General features: G+C 51.6%; 1 protein-coding gene across 1 annotated transcript; it reads right to left on the bottom strand.

The window, feature by feature from the left end:
* Positions 1-697: 697 nt before the first annotated feature.
* On the bottom strand, positions 698-13,597 carry LOC122393134 (serine-rich adhesin for platelets-like). The gene is made up of 8 exons (XM_043388811.1): positions 13,382-13,597; positions 11,631-11,829; positions 6,839-10,366; positions 6,338-6,482; positions 5,048-5,177; positions 4,469-4,609; positions 3,561-4,015; positions 698-1,611 (listed from the first exon to the last, which is right to left on the bottom strand). The coding sequence occupies exons 2-8, from the start codon at positions 11,795-11,797 to the stop codon at positions 1,561-1,563; spliced, it is 4,617 nt and encodes a 1,538-aa protein (XP_043244746.1). The 5' UTR covers positions 11,798-11,829; positions 13,382-13,597; the 3' UTR covers positions 698-1,560.
* Positions 13,598-14,172: the final 575 nt, after the last annotated feature.

The following is a 14,172-nucleotide window of genomic DNA, read 5'->3' as shown; positions in this document are numbered from 1 at the left end:
AATATGCAGACGAAGCTGTTCAAAATCTTGTACCCTCCGCTGCTCTATTTACTCTCTTACCTAACAGCTATAGCCTATAACGAAGCGGCACCTGCGATGCAGAAGCCTCAAGCCTTGCGGTACAGTCTACCTTCAGGCGCTCAACTACTAGTGACATCTAGCGGCGAGATTTTTGTTAACGGCGCGACCGCCTCTCTCGGTCCCGTTTCACGGTGTTTATCGACTGATACGGTGCATTCCCTAGAAGATCGGCATTTAGACTTGGCACAGAGATTTCACTGGCTGATAACAGCACAGTTAATCGGCTCCGTTCGGAAATAGCACCGAATTGGCAGGTAAAACCCTTAGCCAAGGCTGAGCTCCGTCGCGAAAACAGGCTCATAATTCAAACACGGCACCACGCTCCTGGGTCCCCGGTCTACCGGGCCACCTAGCAGCGCCGTCGCCTGACAACAATGGAAAGAACCTAGCCCTTGTTGTATTGCCTCAATGGGACGCTGACGTTTCCAACAGTTGACGTCACACGGTGTGACTAAAGATCTTACAAAGGTCAGCCGCCGCCCACCAGCTTCCCAACCAGTCAATGATTTCGCCACAGACCACGGTTACTGATGATGATTGTGTTTTTCTTTAGGCTTGGAGACCTCGATGGCGACGTGTGAGAGATATAAGGTGCTTGAAAAAATACGCAATTGTCTGACGTACGAACACAGTATGTATTGACAATAGACGAATGGTAACACATTTCAGCTGCACACGGACAGCACATAGAACATTGAACACCTTACAGAAACTGCAGTTTACAGACACCAGCTGCCAGTATCCCAATGAGTTTCTCCTCGATACACGGAAGCACGCGTTTGGCATTTTTATATACGATTACGAAACAAGCGGCAGTGGCCACAGAGGTCAGAAAATGAAGAAGACGATTTGATACAGATTCGAGACTAGCTGCACAATGCAGACTGATAACTCGAGACCTTATAGTGATCTCATTTCACAACAGCACCCAAATGCCGATGTGAATTCAGTGTATCCCTCCACGGCAGACAAGATAGTGGCAGTGAAAAGAAGACATGGCTCATGCCATTCTTTTCTCCAAGACGAGTGAGGTCACTTCTTATATCATTCGTGCATCAGGGCTGCGGAGTCGGAGTCGGAGTCACTAATAATCTATCGACACCGCAGCCCTGGTGCATATTTTCAATGGATAACGGTCGCACGGTCTTGAGTAATGAATAATTGTAAAGAAGAAAATACACAGACTCCTATTGCATTGCATTCAAAACTCACAAACATGACGTTGCCCACGGACAGTTTTTTTTTTAACTTGGGAAACGGCATTTGATCCTACAGATGCGGTCATCGATCTAAAAAAAAATCCAGATGCGATTGCTACATGTTGTCAATAACCATTCAAAAACACCATACTGGTATTTGGCGACGTGCAATGTAAGGTTTAGATAAATTTTCGTTACTGATGTAAACACAATACACAAACATGTTACAATACAAATGTTCCGTCATGGCAGGCTAGGAAAAACACTGGGTGACATCCCACTATTCGTATAGGAACTCTCCGGATGTTCCTGGTAGGCACAGATTAGCCACCTGAAAACAAAAATACTGTCTCAGTTCGGCTATACATGCACACAAGGGAAAATAGGGCCACATTTGGCATTAACCTGAAAGCGAGGTCTGAGCCCAAAGCAAGGAGCCCGCCAAATGGAGATCAGCATCTTCGTTTGGGCGTGGGGTTCGAACTCAAAGGGCAAGACATATAAGACAAAGGGCGTGGTCAATTGATGCAATAAGCAATCCGTTGAGATGGATTTGATTTTTACGTCTCGCTGTAAATAAAAACGTTAAAAACATGTGAACTCATGCTTGATGGGGTTGATTTTATCAACTTTGGTAGGGTTGATTCTATCACTTCCCTGGACGAAGACGACTAGCTGAAACTCAATTCATTTCATTATTTCTGAGTGCTATTCAATACATTTATCGGTCCACTTTTGGTATTCGACCCTAGTTCTACGGTGCAGACCACGAATCCTGATCAACCTCTAGATGGTTTTGCCAAATAGTATGCTGTGCCGCATGTAATCCCGTATGTAATTATAGTAATACGTTTCATCTGTCCCCGATTCAGCTGCAGGGCTATGTACGAGTACCAATAAAACAACTTTATCGCACACAACAGACACAACTTCACTTAGAATTTCTTCCGCGAGAGCGCCTTAAAACAAGCTGGCACTGTGCGTCACTCATCCACTCATCATGGTATTTCATCCCATCTTTTTAGTAAGACGGAGGCATTCGTGATCCGTTTGCTCTAATCAGATAATTTCCTCGAACGATTAGGGTTAAGTAGCCATCATACAAATTATAGACAGAAGATTAATAGCAAAATTGAAAAGCTATGGACATTCAGGGAAAAATGAACACGCTCATTCCCGAAATGAAAGAAGCGAATAAATTGTTTTGAACTTTCTTCAAATGGTGATTCGTTTAGGCAGGCAAACATTTAGGTGAGAACTGCTAGCTCGACAGCAATATGCAGCATTATGTCTCACCTGCTAAAACGTTTCCGATGATTTCGCTCCCGACATTTCAATATCGATGTTGGTAAGACGACCTTTTACGACATAGGAGATTGTTCAGCAACGTTCTCACGTCTAATATAATATCATTTGACACAAGAGATCCCATGGGGAACAAATACATACAAGGACTAGCCTAAGCCATTCGGTTTTTCATATCTTCCTTGGATCACAGAGACGAGTACTCCTCAAATTTGTATATACAGGAGAACGCTTCTCCTCCCAATCTTTTTTCCTAATGCTTAGCATCTCAAATACTCTCACCACACGACCAAGGGAAAATGGGTTGGATTGAACAGTTAAACATTAATTTCGTCTAATGGCAACCACAGACCAAGCGGGCCGGACCGGGCAGGGTAGGGCAGGTGACCTAGTGACAGGAAAACGACCGGAGACAATGGAAAGAAATAACATCCACGCCAGGGTTCCGAAATCGAGTCCCTGGGCGAGCCTTTAAAGGGTAAGGCGCGGCGGTGGTGTATTTATAGCCCGCAGAGAGGGGTCTTTTAAATACATACATTTTACCTTGTATTTTAAATCTTCTTCAGCCTCAAACAATCACAGCATACCAATAATTATGGAGTATTTTAACACCACAAAATCCATATTTCCACTGCATTGAACGTACACTTAACATTCAGGGTACCAAAGGATGTTATACTTTTAAATGCAAGCTTATCAACCAACACCGTTGAAATTTCTTTCCCAAATAAGTAAGAATGGTTTTTGAATTGAATAGTTTCACATTTGCGTGTAGAACACATTATAAGCTCAGATCCTATAATACAATCCTATTCAGAGCTATCGTATTAAAAACAGCAGCCGCGTCTAGCCGAGTAAGGCAGATCCCCCGCAGCTCGGCTAGCGCCGGCCGGGCGGCGACGCCTCTCGGCTCTCCACGCCCGTGGCCTGGCCGGCCGGCTGGAGACCCGGGGAGGGCGTCGGGCGCGGGCCCACCTGGTTGTGCTGGCGCGGCCGCTGGCTGGGCGCCACCCAGTCGCCGTAGCGCACGATCACAGGGTCGACGGCCACCTCCACCTCCTCCACGAGGATGTGGGGCAGTCGCGCCGGCGGCCGCGGCGGCGCCTGCCGGTGACGGCGCGCCTCGCCGGCCGCCGGCAGGCTGGGCCGCCGCTGTCGGGGCGGCGGGCCCGGCGGACCCGGGGGCGGCGAGCAGCGGCCCAGCAGGCGGCGGAACTTGGCGCCGCACCAGCCGGCCGCGCCGTCGGCAGTCGCCAGCTCCGGCTCGCTGGTGTACCGCTTCAGGCCGCCGCCGGCGCCGGGGGCGGCCGGGGTGTCTCGAGCGAGCAGATAGGACTCGACGAGCCGAGCGCAGGCACGCCGGCCGCAGTAGTAGGACCACTCGATACAGGTGAGGCCCCGGGTGGGGTCGCGGATCAGCGGGTCGGCACCTGTTGGGGGCGCAGAGATCAGACACGTGCTGGCACGAGAGATCACAGCGCAGCGTCACATGCAGCATATCACCGAAATTGTTGATGGTTGATAAGTGCAGCAACTATTAATGAAAACAAGTCACGAAAAACGGCAAACATGTAAGCTCATTCAGACTTGATCCAATATCTACTGGCATGTTTGATGTGCAAAAATTTATTGTATGCGCGGATATGTTCCATGTCATTTTCTGTTTGGTCTGGCACCTCAACACTTGGCTGGCTATTGAAGACATGAACACTCGCTGGCGACCACACCTTCTCCTCAGACAACTGGCCCCCAATCGAGCCAAAACGGCGGGTAACAGCGACCAGAGCCGGCGGCGCCACGTGCCGTCTGTCCAGTGCGGCCACCCATCTACTGTTGGCCGGTGGCCAGTTTTAGATGGGCGACCGCCTGGACCCATCACTTACCGTGCGATAGCAGCAGCTTGGCGCACTTGCTCTTGCCCTGGACGCAGGCCTTGATGAGAGGAGTGATGCCCTTGCCGTTTTTGGCGTCCACCTCGATTTCTGTGTAGTTTTCGAGCAGAGCGGAGACAACGGCGGCGTGCCCTGAAATATAACATCGGAACGGGTATAATTCGTTAGCGTGGAGCGAACGACGGGCACAAACAAACAAATTGCATGCACAAACAAACAAATGCACGGCTGCACAACATGGATCATTTGGTGCAATCCTGACAAAGTTCACGAAAATTATGGTTATCAATCAATTAACAATACACGACTATTGAAATTTATAGCGACAAATAGGTTGACCATTTATCAGTGCAAGAGCGTATACCGAATACGAGTAAATAAAACTTTTCCGAGGTTAATACGGCGCACGTTTTCGTACATGCTACTCAGATTGCCATCGTTATTAAAAGCATCGAGGCATCCAGCTAGCTGGAAGTACTGAATCCATCAACTGATTGGTCGTGGAGACCGTCCGTAAGAGTTTTTCAGTTAATGCGAATGTAGGTATATCTATTCGGCGTCAGTCCGTACCGGCCTGCGCGGCGTGGTGGAGCGGCGTGTTGCCGTCCCTGTCCGCCAGGTTAGCGTCCACAAACGGCAGCCGGGAGAACTCCTCCACACACCGGCCGTTACCGTGGACACACAGGTGACTCAGTGCAGTCTGAAACGGAGGGACAATACGGCTTAATACGAGATAATACAAAAACGAAAGACGATAACACACGTTACCGTGGGCACACATGTGACTCAGAGCAGTCTAACAACAGCGGGGCATCTACTTCATCGGAGATCATATAAAAAAAAAAACAGCAAAGATGACACATGGGCCATTACCGTGAATAAACAGGTGACTCATAGCAGTCTGAAACGGAGGGACGTCCTCCATACCGACTTCAGCGAGATCATATAAGAATGACGAACAAAGATGATACATCGGCCATTACCGTGAACACACAGGTGACTCAGCGCAGTCTAAAACGACGGCGAAACGCTTTATGTGAGATCACATAAAAAACAACAAAGATGACACATCGGCTATTGCCGTGAATACACAGGTGACTCATAGCAGTCTAAAAAAGACCGAAAGACTATATCCGAGATCAAGATATAAAGGACATTAAAGGGACCCTCCCACCTTAACATTAGTTTTGAGTTGAGATAGCCAAGTTTGCGGCCAGGCTCAGAAACCACCATTTATCCTGGTCGCAACCCCCGCAGCTTTATGGTGTTCAAGAAATTTCTTCCCTTTACTTGCAGGGTGGGACCAGCGTGGTCCCTATCTCTTAACCATTACGGGAATCTGATGACGTCATCAGGCTTTCGAACGTCCGTTAAATGTTTGACTAAAACGTTTTGTAGCACGCGGTGGTATATGCTGCTTTGCGCGCAACAAATGCCGCACTTTCAAATAAAGTCGCTAGGAACAGCGGAGATCCCAAAAAGTAAACAAAAGTAAAAGTCTAATATCTTGAAAACCGGTGAATATTTTTCGATGAAATTTGGTAGATATTCGTTTTTGCTCTTTCTGAACCGAGCGACATCATTTTCATGCCAATTCATTAACTTTTTTGAAGGTGGGAGGGTCCCTCACGGCGGAAGTGTCTGTACGTGGAATAATTATACTTAAAACAATATATCTAGTTTTCATATGAAAATTATGCTTAAATAATAAAACGGTGAAAACATGAAGGCCGTCTATCGAGAACAGTTTGCTAAAATTTCGACCGACCGCACTGCACTGCACTAGCCCTACGTGAGTGAACGCGATACATTTTCCCACGATTCCCCCGCAGATTCAGTCGCTGCTGACCCGTAACTGACCCGTCCGCTGGCGTCCGTCTGGTTGACGGTGGCCGCCGTGGCGATCCGCGCCGCCACCAGCATCACCTCTCTGAACCGGGCCTCGTTCAGCCGGATGCACACCTCCAGAAACTGATCGTGCAGGCTGCTCAGAGTCATCAGCTCCCTGGAACGTACGAAAACACTGCTGAATTGATAGCGACGGATAGGGAGCCAAATTACATCCACTTTACTCGCCCCCCACAAATAATTAATAAAATGAAATAGAATTAAAGTTAATTTTATTTTAACGCTGGATAGATTTGATTTCAATATATTTGCGTCGATTAGGTCAAGCTTATTCAGATCCACTTAGAGCACCTGTTTGCTGACTTTATTTTATATCTTTAACATTTGTCGTCAGTGACGTCACTTAACAAAAGTGGAAAAATTTGCCAATACTAATAAAAATATTCTAGAGCGGCCATCTGACAATGCCGGTGGCCGTTACCGTTTTTCTAATTGGTTCAGGGGTTCACCCACCTGGGTTTCTGCGTCTGCTGGGTGATCACCATCCGACGCCGGAGCGGTGCCATTCCGAGCTGGGGACCACGCGCCGACCGCTCGGCGTCAACACGCACCAGTCGGTCGCCCACCTCCGGTGACGAGGCCGTGCGGCGAATCCGGCGCTGTCGGCGCGCCACCATTGCTGGCGTCTCGACATCGGCGCCCTCGGCCGGCGGCGGACGGTGCCTCTGACGCGCCGGGGCTGTCACGGCAGCCGTCTCATCAGGAGCGTCCGTGGCAGTCACCTCCGCTCGGGCCGGCCGATCGGGTTCGATAAAAGACACGGTCCTCAGTTGTACGGGGTGCTCTTGAACCTCTGCCACCGGCTGCAGCGTTCTGGAGCGACGGATTGACGGCTGGACTCTGGGCTTAGGCGAGGCGGAAACCGTGACCGCAACGCTGGGAGGAGGTATCTCCATAGCGGCAGACTCGATGTTAGTCGGAGAATCATGGCTAACTTCTGGGGCAGGTTCACCCGGGGCTGATGGGGTGTCTTTGGGAAGAGCTTCCTGCATGGCCATGGCGACCTGATCTTCAGCCGTCTTGCAAGCCACAGCTTCATGAAGCGATGGTACGCTTTCTTCTGTCTGTAGTGGATGGTGTTTAAAATCACTTGCTTCATCTATACTTGAATGAAACAGGCTTGATTGCATATCACTTACAGTAGTCAGGTCAGAATTTGACGAGTCGGTTAGGTCGGAATCTGAGGACGAGGTCTCGGTGTCGCTGGAAGAAGTCTCTGAGCAAACTGAAGACGAATCGGACTCAGTAGATTCGAGAGCGTCACTGTCCATTGGTAGTGAACGTTGTAGGCATGGAGACTTGGCCTGATAATCTTGCGAGTCCGTCCCTACTTCGGTAGCAGGGATCGTAGACTCTGTGTCTGTGATCGACGAGGCGTCACTCTGAACAGAAGGGGTAGTCCCAATATCCAGCGGTGTTGTGGAATCGAGACTTGTCAGTGACGAAGGCATGTCGCCGAATGATGTGACATTGGTCAAAGAATCGGTTTCAATGTCGCCTTCCTTAGTCTCTTGGGTGGATTCAATTACAAGAGTTGGTGGCGCACAATCCACAGCGGAAGGTGTCACCTCAGACGGGGCCACAGCTGACACAGGGACGCAGTCCATCGGTATGGGTTCTGACCGCGAAGAGCTGGGCACACGATCACTCACACCAGACGAGTCGCCCGAAGGCGCCGTCCCGCAGGACGTCTGCTCAGAGTCCCAGGCCACGTCCGTACTCTGTGACTCAGAGGTGCTCTCACACGATGACGTTGAGCTGCTCCGAGTAATTGGCGACTCAGAGGCAGTAGAGTCGACTGATGTTGACGACTCTGTCGCTGTTGATGACTCACGATAATCTGAGGCTGAGCTTGTAGGTGATAGAGCTGCTTTGCCGTGCTCCGGAATATCCTTGGAAGTCATCATGATATTAGAGTCACTTTCATTTGTCAGTGACATTACTTGATTTTCTGGTGGTTCTTGTGGCTGATTTTCCGGTTCGGATTTCATCGGTTGAGGAGATTCACAGCCAGAGGCTGCACTGACTGGCTCCGCCTCCTCGTGCTCACCGGAAGTCGCGCTAGACGACTCAACAGATATCGATTCCGAATAACTAAGTTGATCACTCTGTGAAGTATTGCTTGTTGAGGTTCCGGAAGACATTATCTCTGACGAAACCTGATGATCGGACATGGACAAGTTGCATGAGGAAGTGTTGGTCTCTCCGCTCTCAACTTTGGTGGTCCCGGAATCGTCGATATTCTTTACATCGATACTAGGTTTAACAGTTAGCACGTCACTGTTGTCTGCTGCGCCACACATGATTTGAGGAGTGTCAAAGCTATTCTGCTCAGTATCGGTTACTTCTGACGCTGCAACGTCTTCCTCTAATGCATTTCCGACCTGCTGATGATCTTCCAAATGTTCCAGCTGCTGTTGGTCGGCCGCTTCGTGAGTATTTTCCGAATCCAGTGAGATTCCCGCACTCCGATCGGGCGGTTCCAAGCCTTCCGGCGTCTGTGATGGGCATCGGTTCGCATCAGTAGAACCGTCTTCCGACTCCAGCGACATATCCCCACTCCGATCGCGCGCCTCCAAACCTTTGGACGTCTCCGATGGACATATTCTGTCCGCACCACTGGAGCCGTCTTCCGACTCGCCTGACGTCGAGGAGCTCCTTAGGACCGGACACTCAGCTGGCTGTGCGAGGTTTAACTGCTCTTCTGCTGGTGTCGCACACTCCTCCACAGGTTCAGTCACCTTATCTACGCTAAACGTTTGGATAGTCTCCTCCGTGGTCGGTATCAGCTCTGTCGCTGCGGCGGTCGGGCTTTGTGCGTCGTCCTCGTCCTTTGTCGGTTCAGGTGGCTGTGTAGTCGCAGCAGTGCAGCTGTTGATAACTGACTTGTGCCGGGGAGGCCGTACGGGAGTGTCCTCAGCCTGCTCCGTCTGCTGGGAGCTACTGTCATTTGCTGGTTCAGCGAACTTATGTGGAGGGCCACACTCATCTGACGCCGACACTATAATTCCTTCATCTCGACTGGAAACCGTACGTGACTGCTGCTCAAGCTTTACCGACTCGCTATCTGCCGGAGTTTCACACTTTTTAGACGAGATGACTTCCTCCGTGACGCGTATACAACTCTTACTCGCAACAGATTCGTCTTGGGTTGCTGGTGTGTCATCAGAAGCCGCTGATGACTGAGCTGAATTGAAAGGAGGATCCTTCTGCTGTATTCTAATGTCTTCACACTTCTCTACATTGGGGGGTTCTTCTAGGCACACATCTTCATTCCCCGACTGAGGGTCAATGGCTGTGGGAGTGTCCAGCGAGTCCGATGTCGACCTTTCGGCAATCTCTGATGACACTTTTGCACTGTCATCTACATCCTTGACACTATTCTCCCGTTCATTCAGTTCACTAGTGGTAGTTCTGACGGCTTCGTCATCCTTATGGCTCGTGCAGAGGGAAGGATGCGCCTCGGGCGTCTCTTTACTACGTTCCTCGGCTAGGACGACCGGTTCCTTCTTAATCTTGTTACCGGTCCGCCGAGGCGGGGCCACCGGTGGCTCAGACTCCGGTTGTCGTGTCCCCCGCACTTCTTCAGCTGATGTAACCACGACAGTCGTCACGCCGTCTGCCGCTGGTCGCTCCGACTCCCCAGTCTGTCTGACGCTGTCCGGGGACTCAATGACAGACCCCTCCGCTGATACGGACTCCGAGTCCGTGCCCGCTGTCTGATGCCGCCGGGTGGCACTCGCCGCGTCCCCAGGAGCCAGCATCCCGCCGACCCTCTCTGTGGACAGCCGCCTGCCGCGGCGGACCTGCAGATCCCCCACCGAGGCGACAGTGGAAGAGCGTGCCAGGCCACTGGAGCCGCCCGCCGCCCAGCTGTGCCGGTTCTGACGGTACCGTGCCGACAGCGGGTCAGCAGCCCGCCGGATGACGTCATAGTTGGTGAGCCCCAGCGGCGTGTCGTTACGGGAGTACACCTGGTACCTGGAGATAAACAGAGTCGGGCTGTCACTGGGAGATATGGGGCCTTGGCTGAGAGTAGTTTCAGAGGGGAGGGGATGGTGAATGGGTGTCAATTTAGTGGCGCTAGAAAATAACAGTGGGAGAACGCCTTTGCTGAACGGGGCTTAGGTGTGCTACCGAGGCCGATACTACTAACAGGGCCTATGGGGCTGTTGCCATTGACACTGGGCACACAATCTGTGGAGTAATCATATAGTCAGAAATCGCCCGTAAAGCAGTCACGAATACTGCGGGATCTGTGGTCGGTACTTTTGCCAGGTCCTCTAGAACATGCGGTAATGATGCATGGTCGGCGATATTGTCGATATTTAACACAGTCACAGACCAGAAGTTGGTAATTCTGCCTTGGCTTTACCAGGAAGTCGCTAATAATGCTCGGCTATTATAGGACAGTCGGTAATTCTAGTGACTTTATACGGAAAAGTCGGCAATACTGCTAGCTATGACCGCTAGGCTCTTATAGGACGGGTTGGTTCTGCCGGGCTCTTACAAGACAGTGGGTAATTTAGCCGGGCAGCTCTGACGCAGTTTGCTCCAGGAACTACAGTCTAGCCGCCGCTGACGTCAGACGGAGTGGTTTTGGCAGCCGGCTGAAATCACGGAGCTGTCAGGTACAGCATACATAGGCGTCGACAGGGTCTGTTCAAAGGAGCCAGCCGGGAGCCCGGGTCTGTTGGCTGTCTGGCGGCTACTACAGGGAAGATGGCGGTCAGCGAACTATGAACTTCGAACTTCGACTAAGCAGTCCCTCGTAGGTACAGGAGCAAGTGTTGATAACCTTGGCAGGAGTCGAACAACGAAAATCATGATGAACGAAAACACAAACTAGGTAGGAAACATAAATATGAGCTGGCACTTCAAACGAAAAGATGATGCAAATGTTTTGTTAAAGCAATACGGAAGGCGGGTAGCCGCGTCCGGTACGGGGTACCTATACACAGGGCCGGCCAAGATTTCTTTACTACTGTTGGCGTCCGACGCCCATCTGGGGCCACGCTGTCTGGGACCGTTACTGACCTTCGGGGCACTCAGACACCCGAATGTGGTTGACATCGCGACTCACCTGGGACACTCAGCGTATTACTGACACCTACCTACAGTGCACTCCCGACACCCACATGTGGGGCACTCAGTGCGAGACTGACACCCACCTACAGGGCACTCTGACACTCACGTGCAGGGCACTCCGACACCCACAGGGCACTCCTGAGTCCCTGACACTCACCTTCGGGGCACTCCGGAGCTGCTGACGAGCCGTGTAGTACTGGCCAGGTGGTGGGATGACGCCGGGCTCAGGTCGTAACGGCTCAGCGAGGAGCCATACGTTCCCAGCGGCGGACAGGGCGCCGAGGATACGTAGAATCCGCCGGCGGAGCGGCGGTACCCGCTCATCGCTCCGCCGTTAAAGCCGTCCTCTGGAGAGTCTGAAACAGGGACGCTGTTAGGACGGGAGCCGTCAGGGTGCCACTGGCAGAGGAACACGCGGAGAGTGTCTGAGAGATGAAAATAGAGCAAAACAAAGATAGCCTCTTTAGAAAACTGAGCTTGTCACGGCACCTGGTTGCTGGCCATTACGTCTAAAACGACCTCCCCCTGAGCTTCCAAACGGCCTACAACATATAACGCGATTCCCGGTATTGCCATAACCCCACATCTCCTGGCTATGGCTATGAAGAGGTCGTCTGTGCTCCAGCTGGCACGGACGGCCTCCTGGCTGCCCCAGCTGGGCGCTCGGTAAAAGTCGGCCGGCAGCGGCCAGCTGGCAGCCGCCGACCGGCCGCTAAAATGGCCGCCGATGACGGCTGCAAAACAGGCCGACCGTGAAGAATGGGTGACGTCAGCGCGAGGCAGCACGCAGCCACCACCGGACGGCAGACGAAACGGCGCCGGGGAGTGAAACGATATACACCGAAATACACGGGCATACTGGCATCGATAGGCATACGAGTTCCTTCTACACATGCGGACGTTAATACATGTGCATAAGCGGCCGACATGAATTATAGCATTTACATCTATACCCAGGCATCCGTGTTATCCGTTAGACCAAAACCCAATATGAGGTCAAACTTTTAAGTTGATCTTTCAAAGTGATTTCATTCCTATACCATTCATGCGCTGCGCATAGATAAGACGACATAAATGCAACAAAAATCTGCCGTTCGCGCGTTCCGTCGTTTCCATCCTCAGGACAGTAAAATCTGTCTCCACGACGTTCGCCCCCTAATCCGGGCTGGACGGTTAGCTACATGCGATGTGAGTAGCTCCTCAGGACCAGGATCAACTGCCGTAGGTAGACCGTTTGCAGGGGCTGGTCGGCCAGTCTTCTGTGACAGGCTCAGGCCCATCTCGGGCCCGGCAACTCACCAGGGTGGCAGTACAGACCGATGTCTCCCCCTTATTCCTAGCATCCTTTCGGATCTGAAAAGGCATCGTTAGACCAAAAGAGCCTAACCCTGCAAGACAAAACAGCAATAAAAAACAAATTGATGACCCCATGAATGTTTCGCAGAAAGCAAAACAAACACAAGTTATCATCTATTATGATGGCACAAAGGAACGTTACCTGCCGAACGTTTATTTTCGCTGTGTTCCACGATTTCTGTTTATTTCACGATATGAAATCACTTTGGTTAAGAAATGCCAAAAGCCAGTAAACTCTGACATCCAGTCAGCTGTGATAAGGTGACCTAGAAAATAACAATTCCCATATGTAACGATTTTTAACGGGCTTTTAAACATGGATTGTGATCATTACCCGTTGCCCATGTTCTCACTAGACCTCAACCGTGCAGAGCCGCTCACCCCGAATCTTTATCTCTTACCAGAACCAGGACTTAGTGCGTTGACACTCACATATTAACGACACTGTCACTGTCACTCTCACGAGACCTCCATCGTGCAGTGTCGACCCTACCAGACCACTATTCCACACAATACCACCCTCACACTCTCGTTCCCTCTTTCATCGCTAACCTGTTCTCACGGCGGCGTCTCCTCTATATCCACCGCCGCGTCCCAGCACACCTCTCCACCCACTGGTCGGTCGGAGCGGCCGGTGCAGTCCGAAATAAGCCCTGACGCCGGCGGCTGGCAGGTCGCCCGGTCGGAGGATGACGCCACGGCTGCCGTCGGGTCCGCCGACGAGCCGTGACCCCGGCCAGGAGCGGCGACTGAGAAGCACCGGGGCCGTCAGGAGACGGAACGGGGGGGGGGGGTAATCAGGGCGGGGGCAGGGGGTGGGTAGGAGACGGAACTGGGGAGCAATGTGGAAAGTCAGGAGACGAAACTAGGGGGACGGGGGTTAGTAAGGAGATCAAACTGGGGAGACGGAGGTAGTCAGGAGTCAGGGACGGGGGCAGTCAGGAGACGGGACTGGAAAGTCCGGGGTAATTAGGGGATGGGATTGGGAAGATGCGGGGTAATCAGCCGCCAGAGGACGGAACGAGACAACACGGTGTAGTTAGGGGAAGAGTGACGGCGCTGGGGATAGTCAGACGAGGGATAATCAGAAGTCAGGAACGATGAGACACAGGGAAATTAGGGGACGGTCGGGGCACTGAGGAGACATACCGTAACCAGACCCCAGGGAACGGTATCGGTCAGAAAACACGGGGTAGTCGGACCAAGGTACCGGGGAGATTCAGGGAAATCAGGGGACGAGGGACAAGAGCTACGAGTAGCCAGAGAACAGGACTGAGGAGCCACAGGAGCCAGGAGTAACGACTTCCCGAAAAAAAAACACCGTCCCGTCGGTACCTCAAACA

Source organism: Amphibalanus amphitrite, unplaced genomic scaffold, assembly GCF_019059575.1.
Source record: "Amphibalanus amphitrite isolate SeventyFive unplaced genomic scaffold, NRLGWU_Aamphi_draft 000024F_arrow, whole genome shotgun sequence".
Lineage (NCBI taxonomy): Eukaryota > Metazoa > Arthropoda > Thecostraca > Balanomorpha > Balanidae > Amphibalanus > Amphibalanus amphitrite.
Note: the sequence above shows the minus strand (reverse complement) of the source record. Positions and strands in the feature narration are given on the sequence as shown.